At 56.0% G+C, this 24152-nt stretch overlaps 1 protein-coding gene across 1 annotated transcript; it reads right to left on the minus strand.

Moving 5' to 3' along the window:
* Positions 1 to 2216: 2216 nt before the first annotated feature.
* rabac1 (Rab acceptor 1 (prenylated)) lies at positions 2217 to 24152 on the minus strand. Its single transcript, XM_086002409.1, has 5 exons — positions 24045 to 24152; positions 10325 to 10442; positions 7472 to 7684; positions 6464 to 6561; positions 2217 to 2326 (listed from the first exon to the last, which is right to left on the minus strand). The coding sequence occupies exons 2-5, from the start codon at positions 10390 to 10392 to the stop codon at positions 2217 to 2219; spliced, it is 489 nt and encodes a 162-aa protein (XP_085858535.1). The 5' UTR covers positions 10393 to 10442; positions 24045 to 24152.

A 24152-nucleotide genomic window follows, 5' to 3' on the forward strand; every position in this document is an offset into this window, starting at 1 on the left:
GAGGGAGGGAGCGAGCGCGCGGGGGGGAGGGAGGGAGCGAGCGCGCGCGGGGGAGGGAGGGAGCGGGCTGAGCGCGCGGGGGGAGGGAGGGGAGCGAAGCGCGCGGGGGGAGGGAGGGAGCGAGCGCGCGCGGGAGGGAGGGAGCGAGCGATAACGCGCGCGCGGGGAGGGAGGGAGCGAGCGCGGCGCGGGGAGGGAGGGAGCGAGCGAGCGAGCGCGGGGAGGGAGGGAGCGAGCGAGCGCGCGCGGGGAGGGAGGAGCGAGCGATGCGAGCGCGCGGCGGGCTGTGCGGGGAGGGAGGGAGCGAGCGAGCGCGGCGGCGGGGAGGGAGGGATAGCGAGCGAGCGCGGGGAGGGAGGGAGCGACCGAGCGAGCGCGGGGAGGGATGGAGCGAGCGAGCGAGCGCGGGGAGGGAGGGAGCGAGCGAGCGAGCGCGGGGAGGGAGGGAGGAGCGAGCGAGCGAGCGCGGGGAGGGAGGGAGCGAGCGAGCGAGGCGCGGGGAGGGGATGGAGCGAGCGAGCGAGCGCGGGGAGGGAGGGAGAGGAGCGAGCGAGCGCGGGGAGGAGGGGAGGGGAGCGAAGCGAGCGAGCGCGGGGAGGGTGGAGCGATGCGAGCGAGCGCGGGGAGGGTGGGAGCGATGCGAGCGAGCGCGGGGAGGGAGCGAGCGAGCGAGCGCGGGGAGGGAGCGATAGAGCGAGCGCGGGGAGGAGGGAGCGAGAGAGCGCGGGAGGGAGAGCGAGAGCGCGGGAGGAGGGAGCGAGCGAGCGCGGGGAGGGAGGGAGCGAGAGAGCGCGGGGAGGGAGGGAGCGAGAGAGCGCGGGGAGGGAGGGAGCGAGAGAGCGCGGGGAGGGAGGGAGCGAGAGAGCGCGGGGAGGGAGGGAGCGAGAGAGAGCGGGGAGGGAGGGAGCGAGAGAGCGCGGGGAGGGAGGGAGCGAGAGAGCGCGGGGAGGGAGGGAGCGAGAGAGCGCGGGGAGGGAGGGAGCGAGAGAGCGCGGGGAGGGAGCGAGAGAGCGCGGGGAGGGAGCGAGAGAGCGCGGGGAGGGAGGGAGCGAGAGAGCGCGGGGAAGGAGGGAGCGAGAGAGCGCGGGGAGGGAGGGAGCGAGAGAGCGCGGGGAGGGAGGGAGCGAGAGAGCGCGGGGAGGGGGGGAGCGAGAGAGCGCGGGGAGGGGGGGAGCGAGAGAGCGCGGGGAGGGAGGTAGCGCGGGGAGGGAGGGAGCGCGGGGAGGGAGGGAGCGCGCGAGGGGAGGGAGGGAGCGCGCGAGGGGAGGGAGGGAGCGAGGGAGCGCGCGAGGGGAGGGAGGGAGCGAGAGAGCGCGGGGAGGGAGGGAGCGAGAGAGCGCGGGGAGGGAGGGAGCGAGAGAGCGCGGGGAGGGAGGGAGCGAGAGAGCGCGGGGAGGGAGGGAGCGAGAGAGAGAGCGCGGGGAGGGAGGGAGGGAGCGAGAGAGCGCGGGGAGGGAGGGAGCGAGAGTTCGCGGGGAGGGAGGGAGCGAGAGAGCGCGGGGAGGGAGGGAGCGAGAGAGCGCGGGGAGGGAGGGAGCGAGAGAGCGCGGGGAGGGAGGGAGCGAGAGAGCGCGGGGAGGGAGGGAGCGAGAGAGCGCGGGGAGGGAGGGAGCGAGAGAGCGCGGGGAGGGAGGGAGCGAGAGAGCGCGGGGAGGGAGGGAGCGAGAGAGCGCGGGGAGGGAGGGAGCGAGAGAGCGCGGGGAGGGAGGGAGCGAGAGAGCGCGGGGAGGGAGGGAGCGAGAGAGAGCACGGGGAGGGAGGGAGCGAGAGAGAGTGGGGAGGGAGGGAGCGAGAGAGAGCGGGGAGGGAGGGAGCGAGAGAGAGCGGGGAGGGAGGGAGCGAGAGAGAGCGGGGAGGGAGGGAGCGAGAGAGAGAGAGCGGGGAGGGAGGGAGCGAGAGAGAGCGGGGAGGGAGGGAGCGAGAGAGCGGGGAGGGAGGGAGGGAGCGAGAGAGAGCGGGGAGGGAGGGAGCGAGGGAGAGCGGGGAGGGAGGGAGCGAGAGAGCGGGGAGGGAGGGAGGGAGCGAGAGAGAGCGGGGAGGGAGGGAGCGAGAGAGAGCGGGGAGGGAGGGAGCGAGACAGCGGGGAGGGAGGGAGGGAGCGAGAGAGAGGGGAGGGAGGGAGGGAGCGAGGGAGAGCGGGGAGGGAGGGAGAGAGCGCACGCTGTGACTCCACGGTGTGGAGGGTCCGGTGGTAATTCCCACCCCTCACCCTCCCGTTACTCACCCAGCACCCAGAAGACAGCAGATCCAGCCCCGGCCAGCCAGAAGAAGGGGAAGGAGACGGCTCCAGAGACACCGTACTGGTGAGCGGGGCTCAGCTCACGACCTGTGGACACAGACAGACACACACAGCTGAGTCAGCAGCCTGGACATCCCGCGGGCTGGCACAGTGCGCACGGAGCGAGAAATGGGATACGGAATCACCCACCTCAGGGGGCGCAGGGTGGGGCTTTGTGTATGGTCACTCACGAGGGCAGGGTCTGGGCAGGGAGCGGTTCCTCCGTGCGCCTCGTGCCACCGTGCTCTCTTCAGGTTATTCCTGCCGCCTGGCATCAGAGAGGGCATAACAGAGTGGCATCGACAGGCATGTAAAGAAAGACCCCCTCACTGAAAGCAAGAACTTGCATTTCTATAGCGCCTTTCACGACCACTGGACGTCCCAAAGCGCTTTAAAGCCAATGAATTACTTTTGAAGTGTAGTCACTGTTGTAATGTGGGAAACACGGCAGCCAATTTGTGCACAGCAAGCTCCCACAAACAGCAGTGTGATAATGGAGGGCCAGCGTGTTCTTGGGACATTAGGCACAGCAGACTCAATTCAAACATATGATGTGGATGTGGCTCTGTTAAGCACACACTTCTCTGCCCCACAAAGTGCCCTCCTGCGGCGAGTCATTTTTAGACAGCGTCACCAACTTCCGGCGAGTCTGTGCATCAATACGTGGCGAATTTGAGGGGGTTAGCTAGCTCGTGCAAGTTCGGTGCACTACAAGGCGAGATGGTGCGTGATCAACTAATAGAGCACACCAACAACGTGAGTGCGCGAAAGACTGTTACTCGAGTCCGACGATCTGTCATTGTCACAGGCAGTTAACATTGCCTTTCAAGTGAAGTCTGCAGCCGAATATGCAGCGATAGCACACACACCCAGTGACGGCACCCTCGGCCCAGACAGCCCTGACACTGTAATGCTCGCGCGACGGCAGCAACGCGCGCTACCGCGGCAACAGTGTGGAAACTGTGGATCTCGTTCACATGCTACCAGAGCGCAGAATTGCCCCGCGCGCGGCCAAGCCTGTCGCAATTGTGGAAAACAAAATCACTTTGCCAATGATCAGATCATCAGTTTTAAGTGATGTTGGTTGAGGGATAAATACTGGCCCAGGACACCGGGGAGAACTCCCCTGCTCTTCTTCGAAATAGTCACTACGGGATCTTTTACTTCCACCCTGGCTGGGGTGTCTAGAACTAGGGGGCATAGTCTCAGGATAAGTGGTCGGCCATTTCAGATTGAGGCGAGGAGGAATTTCTTCACTCAGAGAGTTGTGAATCTTTGGAATTCTCTGCCCCAAAGGGCTATGGATGCTCAGTCGTTGAGTATATTCAAGGCTGAGATCGATAGATTTTTGGACTCTAGGGGAATCAAGGGATATGGAGATCGGGCAGGAAAGTGGAGTTGAGTTCGATGATCAGCCATGATCTTATTGAATGGTGGAGCAGGCTTGAGGGGCCGTATGGCCGACTCCTGCTCTTACTGCTTATGTTCTTAGGACCCTCTTCTTTCAATTGGCTGGGAAAAGCACTGGGCGGGCTTAACGAGCCCAATCGGGGAAAATCATTTTGGACAGCGGGCTGGAGCCAGCAGCGAGGCCGGGGTCCACCACCGACGTCACCCGCCACGGCTGGTAAAATCCAGCCCATTTTCTCTCAGCCCAAGATCACAAGCTTTGCACAACTACAGTGGGCCTCATTGGGGCTACGATGTAAATGTTAATAATCTGCAGTGTGAGGGCTGCACAGTAACTACCAGTTATGGAGGCGGGTGAGATGGAGATACACTGATCCCTGGGATGAGAGGGTTGTCCTATGAGGTGTCAGCTGTGGGTAGCCCCCTCGCCTATGAGCCAGAAGGTTGTGGGTTCAAGTCCCACTCCAGAGACTCGAGCACTAAAATCTAGGCTGACAATCCCAGCGCAGTGCTGAGGGAGTGCTGCACTGTCGGAGGTGCCGTCTTTCGGATGAGACGTTAAACTGCCCTCTCGGGTGAGCGTAAAAGATCCTGATGCACTATTTCGAAGAGCAGGGAGTTCTCCCCGGTGTCCTGGCCAACAATTATCCCTCAATCAACATCAGAAAAACATTAGTACGATTAGGCACGTTACAGCCTTCCGGACTCAATATCGAGTTCAACAATTTCAGATCATAACCTCGGCCCCCATTACATTTTTACTTATATTTTTTATCCACACCTTTGTTTTGTGCCCTTCGCCCCCTTTTTTTCCTCTCTCCCACATGGCAGCTGTCTCCCATTCTGCCAGCACATTTCACACCTAATCTAGAGCCGTCTTTTGTCTCCACTAGTCCGATCACCATCTCGTCTGGTTTTGAATACCTCTTAATGTCTCTTCACTTCTCTTTTGTTCTCTCCCAGCCCCCATACTGGCCTTTTAATCGGTTTCATTTCCTGAGCTTTTTCAGTCTTGACGAAGGGTTTCGACCTGAAACATTAATTCAGTTTCTCTCTCCATGGATGTTGCCTGGCCTACTGAGTTTTTCCAGCATTTTCTGTTGTTATTTCAGAAAAATATTATCTGGTCATTATCACATTGTTGTGTGTGGGAGCTTGCTGTGCGCAAATTGTCTGCTGTATTTCTTACATTACAACAGTGACTCCACTTCAAAAATACTTCATTGGCTGTAAAGCGCTTTGGGGCATCCAATGGTCCTGAAAGGCGCTATATAAATGCAAGTCTTTCATGTTTCTCTCCTTTAAGCTACGACAAACCTTACAAAGACACTGCGTTCAAAGCTCCCTCGATCACGCCACTCCGAGTTCCGCTGAAAACACAAAATTGAGCAAACTCGCTAACTTTGAAGTAGAAATGCTAATGCCATGGCAGAGCTCTCAAAACAGGCCTGGAACATTAGCTGCAGTGATTGAAGTCAGCAGACTGAGCTCGGAGCTCGTCCCACCTCATTAATGAGGCTTCCTACCGGAACTAATACAAAAGACACCTGGATTTATTTTAGTACTGTATGACGCACTGAATATTACCGTAGATCTTTGCGTATAATAGACCTCCTCACTCACCTCATCATCCATGGGATGTATTCACAGGCAAGGACAGCAACATAGAAAAATAGGAGCAGGAGCAGGCCATTCGGCCCTTCGAGCCTGCTCTGACATTCAATATGATCATGGCTGATCCTCTATCTCAATACCATATTCCCGGTCTCTCCCCATACCCCTTGATGCCTTTTGTGTCTAGAAATCTATCTATCTATCCCCTTCTGAAATATATTCAGTGACTTGGCCTCCACAGCCTTCTGTGCTAGAGAATTCCACAGGTTCACCACCCTCTGAATGAAGAAATTTCTCATCTCAATCCTAAATGTCCTACCCCGTATCCAGAGATTGCGACCCCTCGTTCTAGACCCCCCCCCCCCCTCGTTTTGAGCCACCCCCCAGCCAGGGGAAACATCCTCTCTGCATCCAGTCTGTCTAGCCCTGTCAGAATTTTATATGTTTCAATGAGATCCCCATTTTCTTCAAAACTCTGGTGAATACAGGCCTAGTCGACCCAATCTCTCCTCCTACAACAGTCCTGTCATCCCAGGAATCAGTCTGGTGAACCTTCGCTGCACTCCCTCTAATGGCAGGTATATCCTTTCTTCGGTAAGGAGACCAAAACTGCACACAATACTCCAGGTGTGGTCTCACCAAGGCCCTGTATAACTGTAGTAAGACATCCGTGCTCCTGTATTTATTGCCCATGCCTAATTGCCCTGGAGACGGTGGTGGTGAGCTGTCTTATACAACTGAGTGGCTTGCGAGGCCATAGCAGAGGGCAGTCGAGAGTCAACCACGCTGCTGTGGGTCTGGAATCACAGAGGCCAGACCGGGTAAGGACGGCAGATTTCCTTCCCTGAAGGACACGAGTGAACCAGATCCGGCAGTTTCATGGTCACCATTAACGAGACTAGCTTTTTATTGCCGTGGTGGGATTTGAACTCGGGTCTCCAGATTCTTAAGCCAAGCTTCTGGATTACTGGTCCAGTAACAGAACCACTCGGCTACTGCACCCCATAAACTGCACCACGATTCGGCAATAAATCTAGTACCGGTGTATAATATACCCCCCAGACGTGCGTGTGTGTGCAGTCCCACACCGGGCGGGGTATTGGCACAGGGACGCAGGTGCCTTCACCCGTTTTGAAGTGGTAACAGTCACATGTCTCTCACCGAACAGGACGAGACGGGACTGGGAGGCTCGAAGGTGGACGATGTAACAGGCCCCGAAAAACACCACCAAGGCGATGAGCAGCATCGGAGAGGTGATCCTGAGAGAGAGAGAGAAGCAGAACCGTTTAGATCACCCGGAAAACAGAGTAAAGAAACTCACGTTACTGGGGGAGCGTCTCCCAACGCCTCGGACGGGGTGACGCTCGCCTCTCGCCGGGGGAGCGTCTCCCAACGCCGCGGACGGGGTGACGCTCGCCTCTCGCCGGGGGAGCGTCTCCCAACGCCGCGGACGGGGTGACGCTCGCCTCTCGCCGGGGGAGCGTCTCCCAACGCCGCGGACGGGGTGACGCTCGCCTCTCGCCGGGGGGGGGGGGGGCTGCCAACGCCGCGCCGGGGGGGGGGGGGGGGCTGCCAACGCCGCGCCGGGGGGGGGAGGGCTGCCAACGCTGCGCCGGCCGGGGAGGGGCTCCCAACGCCGCGCCAGGGAGGGGCTCCCAACGCCGCGCCAGGGAGGGGCTCCCAACGCCACGCCAGGGAGGGGGCTCCCAACGCCGCGCCAGGCAGGGGCTCCCAACGCCGCGCCAGGCAGGGGCTCCCAACGCCGCGCCAGGGAGGGGCTCCCAACGCCCCAGACGGGGTAACACTCACCTCTCGCCAGGGAGTGTCTCCCAATGACCCGGACGGGGTGACACTCACCTCTCTCACCAGGGAGCGTCTCCCAATGACCCAGACGGGGTGACACTCACCTCTCGCCAGGGAGCATCTCCCAATGCCTCGCCAGAGAGCGTCTCCCAATGCCCCGGACGGGGTGACACTCCCCTCTCTCGCCGGGGAGCGTCTCCCAATGCTTCTCTCGTGGGTCGATGCCCCTTCTTTTCCACTCGGGGGCTGTCAGGTAGCAGTCACAGGGCAGCTTTGTATCCCTGGATCTACCAAACCCCCCTCTCCGCCCCGCACCTTGCCCAGGACCCCCATCTGGTGCCTCCCTCCCCCGCCCTCGTCACTCACACACAGTACACGATGAGCCCCAGGAACACAAACACGTAGTTGCTCTGGAAGTACTCCACGTTCTTCACCAGCCGCTTGCACATCTCGCCAAAGTTCTTGGGCCTGGAGAAGCGTTTCTGGTCAATGAAGGTGGCCCAGGGTCGGATGGTGAGTCGCCGCCGTTCGATCCACTCCTTCGCCGGGCCCTGAGAGATGATCTTCGGGATGTAAATCCTGCGGGGGTGGGAGAAGAAAAAAAGCACATCAACGGTGTGAGGGTCGCATTAAGCCCCCCAGGTACAGGCCCTCACCCCCTTCCCCTCGGGTACAGGCAATGCTCGCAAACGCCCCCGAAAGGGTCGACGGGGGATGGGGAAGAGCGCCGATGGCGGTGGTCGGGGGGTGGGGGGGGAGGTGAGAGAAAGAGAGGGTTGATGAGGGTTCACTTTGGTAGAAAAAACAGAAAGGCAGAGTATTTCCTAAATGGTGAAAGATTGGGGAATGCAGATGCTCAAAGGGAACTGGGTGTCCTTGTACATGAGTCACTGAAAGTGAATGTGCAGGTGCAGCAAGTCATTAGGTAGGCAAATGGTATGCTGGCCTTCATTACAAGAGGATTTGAGTACAGGAGTAAAGAAGTCTTACTCCAATTATATAGGGCCTTGGTGAGACCACACCTGGAGTACTGTGTACAATTTTGGTCTCATGACCTAAGGATATACTTGCCATAGAGGGAGTGCAACATAGAAACATAGAAGATAGGAGTAGGAGTAGGCCTCACAGCGCCAGGGACCCGGGTTCAAATCCGGCCTCAGGTGACTGTCTGTGTGGAGTTTGCACATTCTCCCCGTGTTTGCGTGGGTTTCCTCCGGGTGCTCCGGTTTCCTCCCACAGTCCAAAGATGTGCGGGTTAGGTTGATTGGCCATGATAAAAATTGGCCCTTAGTGTTAGGGGGGATTAAATACGTGGGGTTACGGGGATAGGGCTTGGGTGGGATGGCTGTCGGTGTAGGGACCAGGTGCTAGGGTTTGGATGATCAGCCATGATCTCGTTGAATGGCGGAGCAGGCTCGAAGGGCCGAATGGCCTACTCCTGCTACTAGTTTCTATGTTTCTATTTGGCCCCTCGAGCCTGCTCCGCCATTCAATGGATCATGGCTGATCATCCAAATTCAGTACCCGGTCCCTGCTTTCTCCCCATACCCCTTGATCCCTTTAGCCTTAACAAATATATCCAACTTCTTCTTGAATATATTTAATGAACTGGCCTCCACCGCCTTCTGTGGTAGAGAGTTCCACAGGTTCACCACTCTCTGGGTGAAGAAATTCCTCCTCATTTCTGTCCTAAATGGCCTACCCTTTATCCTTAGACTGTGTCCCCTGGTTCTGGACTCCACGACCATCGGGAACATCCTTCCTGCATCTAGTCTGTCCAGTCCTGTCAGAATTTTATGAGTTTCAATGAGATCACCTCTCATTCTTCTAAACTCCAGCGTGTACAAGTCCAATCGACCCAATCTCTCCTCATATGTCATTCCTGCCATCCCAGGTGTCAGCCTGGTGAATCTTCGCTGAACTCCTTCCATGGCAAGAACATCCTTTCTCAGATAAGGCGACCAAAACTGCACACAATACTCAAGATGTGGTCTCACCAAGGCCCTGTACAACTGCAGCAAGACATCCTTGTTCTTGTACTCAAACCCTCTCGCTACGAAGGCCAACATACCATTTGCCTTCTTAACCGCCTGCTGTACCTGCATGCTTACCTTCAGTGACTGGTGCACAAGGACATCCAGGTCTCGTTGCACTTCCCCTTCTCCCAATCTATTGCCATTTTAGATAATAATCTGCCTTCCTGTTTTTGCCACCAAAGTGGATAACCTCACATTTATCCACGTTATATTGCATCTGCCATGTTTCTGCCCAATCACCCAACATGCCCAAATTATCCTGGAGTTTCTCGACATCCTCCTCACAGCACACACGCCCACCCAGCTTTGTGTCGTCTGCAAATTTGGAGATATTACATCTAGTTCCCTTGTCCAGATCATTTATATATATTGTGAATAGCTGGGGTCCAAGGACCGATCCCTGCGGTACCCCACTAGTCACTGCCTGCCATTTGGAAAAAGACCCGTTTATTCCAACTCTTTGCTTTCTGTCTGCCAACCAGTTCTCTATCCAAGTCAATACCTTGCCCCCAATCCCATGTGCCTTAACTTTACACGCTAATCTCTTATCGAAGGCCTTCTGAAAGTCCAGATACACCACATCCACTGGTTCTCCCTTAGCTATTTTACCAGTTACATCCTCAAATTTTTTTTCGAAGGTTCACGAGATTGATTCCTGGGATGGCGGGACTGTCGTATGAGAATAGATTGAGTAAACTCGGCCTGTATTCCCTTAAATTCAGAAGAATGAGAGGGGATCTCATTGAAGCATACAAAATTATTACAGGGCTTGTTAGGGTGGATGCTGGGAGAATGTATCCCTTGGCTGGGGAGTCTAGAACCAGGGGCCACAGCCTCAGGGTAAAGGGTAGGCCATTCAGGACTGAGATGAGAAGAAATTTCTTCACACAGAGGGTGGTGAATCTTTGGAATTCTCTACCCCAGAGGGCTGTGGAGGGTCAGTCATCGGGTATATTCAAAACAGAAGTCGATAGATTTCTGACTAGTAAGGGTATCAAGGGAGATGGTGATAGGGCCAGTGAATGGAGTTGAGGCAGAAGATCAGCCATGATCTCATTGGATGGCGGAGCGGACTCGAAGGGCCGAATGGCCGACTCCTGCTCCTATTTCTTATGAGGGATGGGTTGGGGGGTGGTGGAGAAGGGTCAATGGGCTGTACGTCGCAATGGCGGGGATCCATTACCTGCCAGTCACCCCGGTGGCGTCCTCCTCCTTTGTCAGAGAGAACACGTCCTCCGTTTTCGTAGCCATGGTTCCCAAACTCAGGCACCAACTCGATCAGACCAAGGAGAGCACGGGACCTGAAACACAGAATCAGAAGATAGACGGTCACCCTGTCTGTGGGTGTACAAAGACATAGAGGTCCCTATACTGATGTTCCAGACTCCCCAAAGCCTTTCCACCATCTACAAGGCACAAGTCAGGATGGAATACTCGCCACTTGCCTGGATGAGTGCAGCTCCAACAACACACAAGAAGCTCGACACCATCCAGGACAAAGCAGCCAGTTTGGTTGGCACCCCATCCACCACCTTAAACATTCACTCCCTCCACCACCGGCGCACTGTGGCTGCAGTGTGTACCGTCTACAAGATGCACTGCAGCAACTCGCCAAGGCTTCTTCGGCAGCACCTCCCAAACCCGCGACCTCTTCCACCTAGAAGGACAAGGGCAGCAGGCGCATGGGAACACCACCATCTCCAAGATCCCCTCCAAGTCACACACCATCCTGACTTGGAAATATATCGGCCGTTCCATCATCGGCACTGGGTCAAAATCCTGGAACAACCTCACTAACAGCACTGTGGGAGTACCTTCAACAGACAGACTGCAGCGGTTCAAGGCGGTGGCTCACCACCACCTGCTCAAAGGACAACTGGGGATGGGCAATAAATGCTGGCCTTGCCAGTGAATCCCACATCGCACAACAGAATTTTAAAAAATATATAGATATCCCTATATCGGTGTTCAACGCTCTGTATACGGTGTATATAGATATCCCTATATCGGTGTTCAATGCTCTGTATACGGTGTATATAGATATCCCTGTATCGGTGTTCCACGCTCTGTATACGGTGTATATAGATATCCCTATATCGGTGTTCAACGCTCTGTATACGGTGTATATAGATATCCCTATATCGGTGTTCAATGCTCTGTATACGGTGTATATAGATATCCCTATGTCGGTGTTCCACGCACTGTATACGGTGTAAATAGATATCCCTATATCGGTGTTCCACGCTCTGTATACGGAGTATATAGATATCCCTATATCGGTGTTCCACGCTCTGTATACGGAGTATATAGGGCAGCACGGTGGCATAGTGGTTAGCACTGTTGCCTCACAGCGCCAGGGACCCGGGTTCGAATCCGGCCTCGGGTGACTGTCTGTGTGGAGTTTGCACATTCTCCCCGTGTTTGCGTGGGTTTCCTCCGGGTGCTCCGGTTTCCTCCCACAGTCCAAAGATGTGCGGGTTAGGTTGATTGGCTATGATAAAATTGACCCTTAGTGCTAGGGGGATTAAATACGTGGGGTTACGGGGATAGGGTGGGATATGTGTCGGTGCGGGCTCGATGGGCCGAAATGGCCTCTATCTGCACTGTGGGGTTTCTGTGAATTCTGTGAATATAGATATCCCTATATCGGTGATCCCCGCTCTGTATACGGTGTATATCGATATCCCTATATCGGTGTTCCACGCTCTGTATACGGTGCATATCGATATCCCTATATCGGTGTTCCACGCTCTGTATACGGTGTATATAGATATCCCGATATCGGTGTTCCACGCTCTGTATACGGTGCATATAGATATCCCTATATCGGTGTTCCACGCTCTGTATACGGTGTATATAGATATCCCTATATCGGTGTTCCGCGCTCTGTATACAGTGTATATCGATATCCCTATATCGGTGTTCCGTGCTCTGTATACGGTGTATATAGATATCCCTATATCGGTGTTCCACGCTCTGTATACGGTGTATATAGATATCCCTATATCGGTGTTCCACGCACTGTATACGGTGTATATAGATATCCCTATATCGGTGTTCCACGCTCTGTATACGGTGTATATCGATATCCCTATATCGGTGTTCCACGCACTGTATACGGTGTATATCGATATCCCTGTATCGGTGTTCCACGCTCTGTATACGGTGTATATAGATATCCCTGTATCGGTGTTCCACGCTCTGTATACGGTGTATATAGATATCCCTATATCGGTGTTCCACGCTCTGTATACGGTGTATATCGATATCCCTGTATCGGTGTTCCACGCTCTGTATACGGTGTATATAGATATCCCTATATCGGTGTTCCACGCTCTGTATACGGTGTATATCGATATCCCTATATCGGTGTTCCACGCTCTGTATACGGTGTATATAGATATCCCTATATCGGTGTTCCACGCTCTGTATACGGTGTATATCGATATCCCTATATCGGTGTTCCACGCTCTGTATACGGTGTATATCGATATCCCTATATCGGTGTTCCACGCTCTGTATACGGTGTATATCGATATCCCTATATCGGTGTTCCACGCACTGTATACGGTGTATATCGATATCCCTATATCGGTGTTCCACGCACTGTATACGGTGTATATAGATATCCCTATATCGGTGTTCCGCGCTCTGTATACGGTGTATATCGATATCCCTACATCGGTGTTCCACGCTCTGTATATGGTGTATATAGAAATCCCTATATCGGTGTTCCACGCACTGTATACGGTGTATATCGATATCCCTATATCGGTGTTCCACGCTCTGTATACGGTGTATATAGATATCCCTATATCGGTGTTCCACGCTCTGTATACGGTGTATATCGATATCCCTGTATCGGTGTTCCACGCTCTGTATACGGTGTATATAGATATCCCTATATCGGTGTTCCACGCTCTGTATACGGTGTATATCGATATCCCTATATCGGTGTTCCACGCTCTGTATACGGTGTATATAGATATCCCTATATCGGTGTTCCACGCTCTGTATACGGAGTATATAGATATCCCTATATCGGTGTTCCACGCTCTGTATACGGTGTATATAGATATCCCTATATCGGTGTTCCACGCTCTGTATACGGTGTATATAGATATCCCTATATCGGTGTTCCACGCTCTGTATACGGAGTATATAGATATCCCTATATCGGTGTTCCACGCTCTGTATACGGTGTATATAGATATCCCTATATCGGTGTTCCACGCTCTGTATACGGTGTATATAGATATCCCTATATCGGTGTTCCGCGCTCTGTATACGGTGTATATCGATATCCCTATATCGGTGTTCCGCGCTCTGTATACGGTGTATATCGATATCCCTATATCGGTGTTCCACGCTCTTTATACGGTGTATATAGATATCCCTATATCGGTGTTCCACGCTCTGTATACGGTGTATATAGATATCCCTATATCGGTGTTCCACGCTCTGTATACGGTGTATATCGATATCCCTATATCGGTGTTCCACGCACTGTATACGGTGTATATAGATATCCCTATATCGGTGTTCCACGCTCTGTATACGGAGTATACAGATATCCCTATATCAGTGTTCCACGCTCTGTATACGGTGTATATAGATATCCCTATATCGGTGTTCCACGCTCTGTATACGGTGTATATAGATATCCCTATATCGGTGTTCCGCGCTCTGTATACGGTGTATATCGATATCCCTATATCGGTGTTCCGCGCTCTGTATACGGTGTATATCGATATCCCTACATCGGTGTTCCACGCTCTGTATACGGTGTATATAGATATCCCTATATCGGTGTTCCACGCACTGTATACGGTGTATATCGATATCCCTATATCGGTGTTCCACGATCTGTATACGGTGTATATAGATATCCCTATATCGGTGTTCCACGCTCTGTATACGGTGTATATAGATATCCCTATATCGGTGTTCCACGCTCTTTATACGGTGTATATCGATATCCCTGTATCGGTGTTCCACGCTCTGTATACGGTGTATATAGATATCCCTATATCGGTGTTCCACGCTCTGTATACGGTGTATATCGATATCCCTGTATCGGTGTTCCACGCTCTGTATACGGTGTATATAGATATCCCTATATCGGTGTTCCACGCTCTGTATACGGTGTATATCGATATCCCTATATCGGTGTTCCACGCTCTGTATACGGTGTATATAGATATCCCTATATCGGTGTTCCACGCTCTGTATACGGTGTATATAGAAATCCCTATATCGGTGTTCCACGCTCTGTATACGGTGTATATCGATATCCCTATATCGGTGTTCCACGCTCTGTATACGGTGTATATAGATATCCCTGTATCGGTGTTCCACGCTCTTTATACGGTGTATATAGATATCCCTATATCGGTGTTCCACGCTCTGTATACGGTGTATACAGATATCCCTATATCGGTGTTCCACGCTCTTTATACGGTGTATATAGATATCCCTATATCGGTGTTCCACGCTCTGTATACGGTGTATATAGATATCCCTATATCGGTGTTCCACGCTCTTTATACGGTGTATATAGATATCCCTATATCGGTGTTCCGCGCTCTGTATACGGTGTATATAGATATCCCTATATCGGTGTTCCACGCACTGTACACGGTGTATATCGATATCCCTATATCGGTGTTCCGCGCTCTGTACACGGTGTATATCGATATCCCTATATCGGTGTTCCACGCTCTGTATACGGTGTATATCGATATCCCTATATCGGTGTTCCGCGCTCTGTATACGGTGTATACAGATATCCCTATATCGGTGTTCCACGCTCTGTATACGGTGTATAACGATATCCCTATATCGGTGTTCCACGCTCTGTCTACGGTGTATATAGATATCCCTATATCGGTGTTCCACGCTCTGTATACGGTGTATATAGATATCCCTATATCGGTGTTCCGCGCTCTGTATACGGTGTATATAGATATCCCTATATCGGTGTTCCACGCTCTGTATACGGTGTATATAGATATCCCTATATCGGTGTTCCGCGCTCTGTATACGGTGTATATAGATATCCCTATATCGGTGTTCCACGCTCTGTATACGGTGTATATAGATATCCCTATATCGGTGTTCCACGCTCTGTATACGGTGTATATAGATATCCCTATATCGGTGTTCCACGCTCTGTATACGGTGTATATCGATATCCCTATATCGGTGTTCCACGCTCTGTATACGGTGTATATAGATATCCCTATATCGGTGTTCCACGCTCTGTATACGGTGTATATAGATATCCCTATATCGGTGTTCCACGCTCTGTATACGGTGTATATAGATATCCCTATATCGGTGTTCCGCGCACTGTACACGGTGTATATAGATATCCCTATATCGGTGTTCTGCGCTCTGTATACGGTGTATATCGATATCCCTATATCGGTGTTCCGCGCTCTGTATACGGAGTATATAGATATCCCTATATCGGTGTTCCACGCACTGTATACGGTGTATATAGATATCCCTATATCGGTGTTCCACGCTCTGTATACGGTGTATATAGATATCCCTATATCGGTGTTCCGCGCACTGTACACGGTGTATATAGATATCCCTATATCGGTGTTCTGCGCTCTGTATACGGTGTATATCGATATCCCTATATCGGTGTTCCGCGCTCTGTATACGGAGTATATAGATATCCCTATATCGGTGTTCCACGCTCTGTATACGGTGTATATAGATATCCCTATATCGGTGTTCCACGCTCTGTATACGGTGTATATAGATATCCCTATATCGGTGTTCCACGCTCTGTATACGGTGTATATAGATATCCCTATATCGGTGTTCCGCGCACTGTACACGGTGTATATAGATATCCCTATATCGGTGTTCTGCGCTCTGTATACGGTGTATATCGATATCCCTATATCGGTGTTCCGCGCTCTGTATACGGAGTATATAGATATCCCTATATCGGTGTTCCACGCACTGTATACGGTGTATATAGATATCCCTATATCGGTGTTCCACGCTCTGTATACGGTGTATATAGATATCCCTATATCGGTGTTCCACGCTCTGTATACGGTGTATATAGATATCCCTATATCGGTGTTCCGCGCTCTGTATACGGAGTATATAGATATCCCTATATCGGTGTTCCACGCACTGTATACGGTGTATATAGATATCCCTATATCGGTGTTCCATAAGAACCAGTGCTGGGACCACTGCTGTTCACAATTTACATTAAATGATTTAGACTTTGGAATCAAACACATAATTTACAAATTGCGGATGACACCAAATTAGGAGGGGTTTGTCAATACCGAGGGGGACAGCAACAAGTTACAGGAAGCCATCAATAAACCTGCAGAATGGGCATATAATTGGCAAATGAAGTTCAACACAGATAAATGTGAGGTATTACATTTTGGAAGGAAGAATAGGGAGGTCAATCATTACTTGGAGGGTGCGAGTCTAGGTGGGTCAGAGGAACAAAGGGATGTCGGAGTACAAACACACAAATCACTAAAAGTTGCGACAGGCCATAAAAAAAGCAAACCAAGCACTAGGTTTTATTTCTAGAGGGATAGAATTGAAAAGTAGTTATGCTAAACCTGTATCGAACCTTGGTTAGACCACACTTGGGAGTGCTGCGTACAGTTCTGGTCGCCATATTATATAAAATAGGATATAGAGGCAGTGGAGAGGGTGCAAAGATTTACAATGAAAGCACCAGAAATGTGAGGGTATGCATACTGTATCAGGAAAGGATGAGGGGGTTGCGGGGGCGGGGTTGGGATTAGGGACCGGGGGGCCAGGGTTAGGGGGGCTGGGGGTTTGGTGGTGGTGGTGGGGTGGGGGGTGGTGGTGGGGGGGGGGGGGGGGGGGAGGGGAGGGGTGGCCCCGTCTCTCTCTCTCTCTCTCTCTCTCTGGGGTTGGGGGTGAGGAGTGGCCCTGTCTCTCTCTGGGGTTGGGGGTGAGGAGTGGCCCTGTCTCTCTCTCTGGGGTTGGGGGTGAGGAGTGGCCCTGTCTCTCTCTCTGGGGTTGGGGGTGAGGAGTGGCCCTGTCTCTCTCTCTCTGGGGGGTTGGGGGTGAGGAGTGGCCCTGTCACTCTCTGGGGTTGGGGGTGAGGAGTGGCCCTGTCTCTCTCTCACTCTCTGGGGTTGGGGGTGAGGAGTGGCCCTGTCTCTCTCTCTCTGGGGGGTTGGGGGTGAGAAGTGGCCCTGTCTCTCTCTCTGGGGTTGGGGGTGAGGAGTGGCCCTGTCTCTCTCTCACTCTCTGGGGTTGGGGGTGAGAAGTGGCCCTGTCTCTCTCTCTCTGGGGGGTTGGGGGTGAGAAGTGGCCCTGTCTCTCTCTCTGGGGTTGGGGGTGAGAAGTGGCCCTGTCTCTCTCTCTCTGGGGGGTTGGGGGTGAGAAGTGGCCCTGTCTCTCTCTCACTCTCTGGGGTTGGGGGTGAGGAGTGGCCCTGTCTCTCTCTCTCTGGGGGTTGGGGGTGAGAAGTGGCCCTGTCTCTCTCTCTGGGGTTGGGGGTGAGGAGTGGCCCTGTCTCTCTCTCACTCTCTGGGGTTGGGGGTGAGAAGTGGCCCTGTCTCTCTCTCTCTGGGGGGTTGGGGGTGAGAAGTGGCCCTGTCTCTCTCTCTGGGGTTGGGGGTGAGAAGTGGCCCTGTCTCTCTCTCTCTGGGGGGTTGGGGGTGAGAAGTGGCCCTGTCTCTCTCTCACTCTCTGGGGTTGGGGGTGAGGAGTGGCCCTGTCTCTCTCTCTCTGGGGGGTTGGGGGTGAGGAGTGGCCCTGTCTCTCTCTCTGGGGTTGGGGGTGAGGAGTGGCCCTGTCTCTCTCTCTCTGGGGGGTTGGGGGTGAGAAGTGGCCCTGTCTCTCTCTCTGGGGTTGGGGGTGAGGAGTGGCCCTGTCTCTCTCTCACTCTCTGGGGTTGGGGGTGAGGAGTGGCCCCGTCTCTCTCTCTCTCTGGGGGGTTGGGGGTGAGGAGTGGCCCTGTCTCTCTCTCTGGGGTTGGGGGTGAGGAGTGGCCCTGTCTCTCTCTCTCTGGGGTTGGGGGTGAGGAGTGGCCCTGTCTCTCTCTCACTCTCTGGGGTTGGGGGTGAGGAGTGGCCCTGTCTCTCTCTCTCTCTCTGGGGTTGGGGGTGAGGAGTGGCCCTGTCACTCTCACTCTCTGGGGTTGGGGGTGAGGGGTGGCCCTGTCTCTCTCTCACTCTCTGGGGTTGGGGGTGAGGAGTGGCCCTCTCTCTCTCTCTGGGGTTGGGGGTGAGGAGTGGCCCTGTCTCTCTCTCTGGGGTTGGGGGTGAGGAGTGGCCCTGTCTCTCTCTCTGGGGTTGGGGGTGAGGAGTGGCCCTGTCTCTCTCTCTGGGGTTGGGGGTGAGGAGTGGCCCTGTCTCTCTCTCTCTCTCTGGGGTTGGGGGTGAGGAGTGGCTCTGTCTCTCTCTCTCTGGGGGGTTGGGGGTGAGGAGTGGCTCTGTCTCTCTCTCTCTGGGGGGTTGGGGGTGAGGAGTGGCTCTGTCTCTCTCTCTGGGGTTGGGGGTGAGGAGTGGCCCTGTCACTCTCTCTGGGGTTGGGGGTGAGGAGTGGCCCTGTCTCTCTCTCTCTCTGGGGTTGGGGTTGAGGAGTGGCCCTCTCTCTCTCTCTCTCTGGGGTTGGGGGTGAGGAGTGGCCCTGTCTCTCTCTCTCTCTCTGGGGTTGGGGGTGAGGAGTGGCCCTGTCTCTCTCTCTCTGGGGTTGGGGGTGAGGAGTGGCCCTGTCTCTCTCTCTGGGGTTGGGGTTGAGGAGTGGCCCTCTCTCTCTCTGGGGTTGGGGGTGAGGAGTGGCCCTGTCTCTCTCTCTCTCTGGGGTTGGGGGTGAGGAGTGGCCCTGTCTCTCTCTCTGGGGTTGGGGGTGAGGAGTGGCCCTGTCTCTCTCTCTCTCTCTCTCTGGGGTTGGGGGTGAGGAGTGGCCCTGTCTCTCTCTCTCTCTGGGGTTGGGGTGAGGAGTGGCCCTGTCTCTCTCTCTGGGGTTGGGGGTGAGGAGTGGCCCTGTCTCTCTCTCTGGAGTTGGGGGTGAGAAGTGGCCCTGTCTCTCTCTCTGGGGTTGGGGGTGAGGAGTGGCCCTGTCTCTCTCTCTGGGGTTGGGGGTGAGGAGTGGCCCTGTCTCTCACTCTCTGGGGTTGGGGGTGAGGAGTGGCCCTGTCTCTCTCTCTGGAGTTGGGGGTGAGAAGTGGCCCTGTCTCTCTCTCTGGGGTTGGGGGTGAGGAGTGGCCCTGTCTCTCTCTCTGGGGTTGGGGGTGAGGAGTGGCCCTGTCTGTCTCTCTGGGGTTGGGGGTGAGGAGTGGCCCTGTCTCTCTCTCTCTGGGGTTGGGGGTGAGGAGTGGCCCTGTCTCTCTCTCTGGGGTTGGGGGTGAGGAGTGGCCCTGTCTCTCTCTGGGGTTGGGGGTGAGGAGTGGCCCTGTCTCTCTCTCTCTGGGGGGTTGGGGGTGAGGAGTGGCTCTGTCTCTCTCTCTCTGGGGTTGGGGGTGAGGAGTGGCCCTGTCTCTCTCTCTCTGGGGGGTTGGGGGTGAGGAGTGGCCCTGTCTCTCTCTCTGGGGTTGGGGGTGAGGAGTGGCCCTGTCTCTCTCTCTCTCTCTGGGGTTGGGGGTGAGGAGTGGCCCTCTCTCTCTCTCTGGGGTTGGGGGTGAGGAGTGGCTCTGTCTCTCTCTCTCTCTGGGGTTGGGGGTGAGGAGTGGCCCTGTCTCTCTCTCTCTCTCTCTGGGGTTGGGGGTGAGGAGTGGTCCTGTCTCTCTCTCACTCTCTGGGGTTGGGGGTGAGGAGTGGCCCTCTCTCTCTCTCTGGGGTTGGGGGTGAGGAGTGGCTCTGTCTCTCTCTCTCTGGGGGGTTGGGGGTGAGGAGTGGCCCTGTCTCTCTCTCTGGGGTTGGGGGTGAGGAGTGGCCCTGTCTCTCTCTGGGGTTGGGGGGTGAGGAGTGGCCCTGTCTCTCTCTCTGGGGTTGGGGGTGAGGAGTGGCCCTGTCTCTCTCTCTGGGGTTGGGGGTGAGGAGTGGCCCTGTCTCTCTCTCTCTGGGGTTGGGGGTGAGGAGTGGCCCTGTCTCTCTCTCTGGGGTTGGGGGTGAGGAGTGGCCCTGTCTCTCTCTCACTCTCTGGGGTTGGGGGTGAGGAGTGGCCCCGTCTCTCTCTCTCTCTGGGGGGTTGGGGGTGAGGAGTGGCCCTGTCTCTCTCTCTGGGGTTGGGGGTGAGGAGTGGCCCTGTCTCTCTCTCTCTGGGGTTGGGGGTGAGGAGTGGCCCTGTCTCTCTCTCACTCTCTGGGGTTGGGGGTGAGGAGTGGCCCTGTCTCTCTCTCTCTCTCTGGGGTTGGGGGTGAGGAGTGGCCCTGTCACTCTCACTCTCTGGGGTTGGGGGTGAGGAGTGGCCCTGTCTCTCTCTCACTCTCTGGGGTTGGGGGTGAGGAGTGGCCCTCTCTCTCTCTCTGGGGTTGGGGGTGAGGAGTGGCCCTGTCTCTCTCTCTGGGGTTGGGGGTGAGGAGTGGCCCTGTCTCTCTCTCTGGGGTTGGGGGTGAGGAGTGGCCCTGTCTCTCTCTCTGGGGTTGGGGGTGAGGAGTGGCCCTGTCTCTCTCTCTCTCTCTCTCTGGGGTTGGGGGTGAGGAGTGGCTCTGTCTCTCTCTCTCTGGGGGGTTGGGGGTGAGGAGTGGCTCTGTCTCTCTCTCTCTCTGGGGGGTTGGGGGTGAGGAGTGGCTCTGTCTCTCTCTCTCTGGGGGGTTGGGGGTGAGGAGTGGCTCTGTCTCTCTCTCTGGGGTTGGGGGTGAGGAGTGGCCCTGTCACTCTCTCTGGGGTTGGGGGTGAGGAGTGGCCCTGTCTCTCTCTCTCTCTGGGGTTGGGGTTGAGGAGTGGCCCTGTCTCTCTCTCTGGGGTTGGGGGTGAGGAGTGGCCCTGTCTCTCTCTCTCTCTCTGGGGTTGGGGGTGAGGAGTGGCTCTGTCTCTCTCTCTCTGGGGGGTTGGGGGTGAGGAGTGGCTCTGTCTCTCTCTCTCTGGGGGGTTGGGGGTGAGGAGTGGCTCTGTCTCTCTCTCTGGGGTTGGGGGTGAGGAGTGGCCCTGTCACTCTCTCTGGGGTTGGGGGTGAGGAGTGGCCCTGTCTCTCTCTCTCTCTGGGGTTGGGGTTGAGGAGTGGCCCTCTCTCTCTCTCTCTCTGGGGTTGGGGTTGAGGAGTGGCCCTCTCTCTCTCTGGGGTTGGGGGTGAGGAGTGGCCCTGTCTCTCTCTCTCTCTGGGGTTGGGGGTGAGGAGTGGCCCTGTCTCTCTCTCTGGGGTTGGGGGTGAGGAGTGGCCCTGTCTCTCTCTCTCTGGGGTTGGGGGTGAGGAGTGGCCCTGTCTCTCTCTCTCTGGGGTTGGGGGTGAGGAGTGGCCCTGTCTCTCTCTCTGGGGTTGGGGGTGAGGAGTGGCCCTGTCTCTCTCTCTGGAGTTGGGGGTGAGAAGTGGCCCTGTCTCTCTCTCTGGGGTTGGGGGTGAGGAGTGGCCCTGTCTCTCTCTCTGGGGTTGGGGGTGAGGAGTGGCCCTGTCTGTCTCTCTGGGGTTGGGGGTGAGGAGTGGCCCTGTCTCTCTCTCTCTGGGGTTGGGGGTGAGGAGTGGCCCTGTCTCTCTCTCTGGGGTTGGGGGTGAGGAGTGGCCCTGTCTCTCTCTCTGGGGTTGGGGGTGAGGAGTGGCCCTGTCTCTCTCTGGGGTTGGGGGGTGAGGAGTGGCCCTGTCTCTCTCTCTCTGGGGGGTTGGGGGTGAGGAGTGGCTCTGTCTCTCTCTCTCTGGGGTTGGGGGTGAGGAGTGGCCCTGTCTCTCTATCTCTGGGGGGTTGGGGGTGAGGAGTGGCCCTGTCTCTCTCTCTGGGGTTGGGGGTGAGGAGTGGCCCTGTCTCTCTCTCTCTCTCTGGGGTTGGGGGTGAGGAGTGGCCCTCTCTCTCTCTCTGGGGTTGGGGGTGAGGAGTGGCTCTGTCTCTCTCTCTCTCTGGGGTTGGGGGTGAGGAGTGGCCCTGTCTCTCTCTCTCTCTCTCTGGGGTTGGGGGTGAGGAGTGGCCCTGTCTCTCTCTCTGGAGTTGGGGGTGAGAAGTGGCCCTGTCTCTCTCTCTGGGGTTGGGGGTGAGGAGTGGCCCTCTCTCTCTCTCTGGGGTTGGGGGTGAGGAGTGGCTCTGTCTCTCTCTCTCTCTCTGGGGGGTTGGGGGTGAGGAGTGGCCCTGTCTCTCTCTCTGGGGTTGGGGGTGAGGAGTGGCCCTGTCTCTCTCTGGGGTTGGGGGGTGAGGAGTGGCCCTGTCTCTCTCTCTGGGGTTGGGGGTGAGGAGTGGCCCTGTCTCTCTCTCTGGGGTTGGGGGTGAGGAGTGGCCCTGTCTCTCTCTCTCTGGGGTTGGGGGTGAGGAGTGGCCCTGTCTCTCTCTCTGGGGTTGGGGGTGAGGAGTGGCCCTGTCTCTCTCTCTGGGGTTGGGGGTGAGGAGTGGCCCTGTCTCTCTCTCTGGGGTTGGGGGTGAGGAGTGGCCCTGTCTCTCTCTGGGGTTGGGGGTGAGGAGTGGCCCTGTCTCTCTCTCTCTCTCTCTCTGGGGTTGGGGGTGAGGAGTGGCCCTGTCTCTCTCTCTCTGGGGTTGGGGGTGAGGAGTGGCCCTGTCTCTCTCTCTGGGGTTGGGGGTGAGGAGTGGCCCTGTCTCTCTCTCTGGGGTTGGGGGTGAGGAGTGGCCCTGTCTCTCTCTGGGGTTGGGGGTGAGGAGTGGCCCTGTCTCTCTCTCTCTGGGGTTGGGGGTGAGGAGTGGCCCTGTCTCTCTCTCTGGGGTTGGGGGTGAGGAGTGGCCCTGTCTCTCTCTCTGGGGTTGGGGGTGAGGAGTGGCCCTGTCTCTCTCTCTGGGGTTGGGGGTGAGGAGTGGCTCTGTCTCTCTCTCTGGGGTTGGGGGTGAGGAGTGGCCCTGTCTCTCTCTCTGGGGTTGGGGGTGAGGAGTGGCCCTGTCTCTCTCTCTGGGGTTGGGGGTGAGGAGTGGCCCTGTCTCTCTCTCTGGGGTTGGGGGTGAGAAGTGGCCCTGTCTCTCTCTCTCTGGGGTTGGGGGTGAGGAGTGGCCCTGTCTCTCTCTCTCTGGGGTTGGGGGTGAGGAGTGGCCCTGTCTCTCTCTCTCTGGGGTTGGGGTGAGGAGTGGCCCTGTCTCTCTCTCTCTGGGGTTGGGGGTGAGGAGTGGCCCTGTCTCTCTCTCTGGAGTTGGGGGTGAGAAGTGGCCCTGTCTCTCTCTCTGGGGTTGGGGGTGAGGAGTGGCCCTGTCTCTCTCTCTCTCTCTCTGGGGTTGGGGGTGAGGAGTGGCCCTGTCTCTCTCTCTGGGGTTGGGGGTGAGGAGTGGCCCTGTCACTCTCTGGGGTTGGGGGTGAGGAGTGGCCCTGTCTCTCTCTCTGGGGTTGGGGGTGAGGAGTGGCCCTGTCTCTCTCTGGGGTTGGGGGTGAGGAGTGGCCCTGTCTCTCTCTCTGGGGTTGGGGGTGAGGAGTGGCCCTGTCTCTCTCTCTGGGGTTGGGGGTGAGGAGTGGCCCTGTCTCTCCCTGAGGTTGGGGGTGAGGAGTGGCCCTGTCTCTCCCTGAGGTTGGGGGTGAGGAGTGGCCCTGTCTCTCTCCCTGGGGTTGGGGGTGAGGAGTAGCCCTGTCTCTCTCCCTGGGGTTGGGGGTGAGGAGTGGCCCTGTCTCTCTCTCTGGGGTTGGGGGTGAGGAGTGGCCCTGTCTCTCTCCCTGGGGTTGGGGGTGAGGAGTGGCCCTGTCTCTCTCCCTGAGGTTGGGGGTGAGGGGTGGCCCCCTCTCTCTCTCTCTCTCTCTCTCTCTCTCTCTCTGAGGTTAGGGGCTGGGGGTGAGGAGTGGCCCTGTCTCTCTCTCTCTCTCTCTCTGAGGTTAAGGGCTGGGGGTGAGGAGCCGCCGCTATCTCTCGGGTTATTTTTCTACCTGTTTCTGTTGCTGGTTCCGGCGTCCAGTTGGCAGCGGAAGTGAAGCCGGAGATTCCGGTTGGTCGAGCGTTTTTTTTTATATTTCTTTACATTATTTTCCGGCCTT

This window comes from Somniosus microcephalus, chromosome 12 (genome assembly GCF_052327205.1).
Source record: "Somniosus microcephalus isolate GS21.2 chromosome 12, FLI_Smic_1.0, whole genome shotgun sequence".
Classification (NCBI taxonomy): domain Eukaryota; kingdom Metazoa; phylum Chordata; class Chondrichthyes; order Squaliformes; family Somniosidae; genus Somniosus; species Somniosus microcephalus.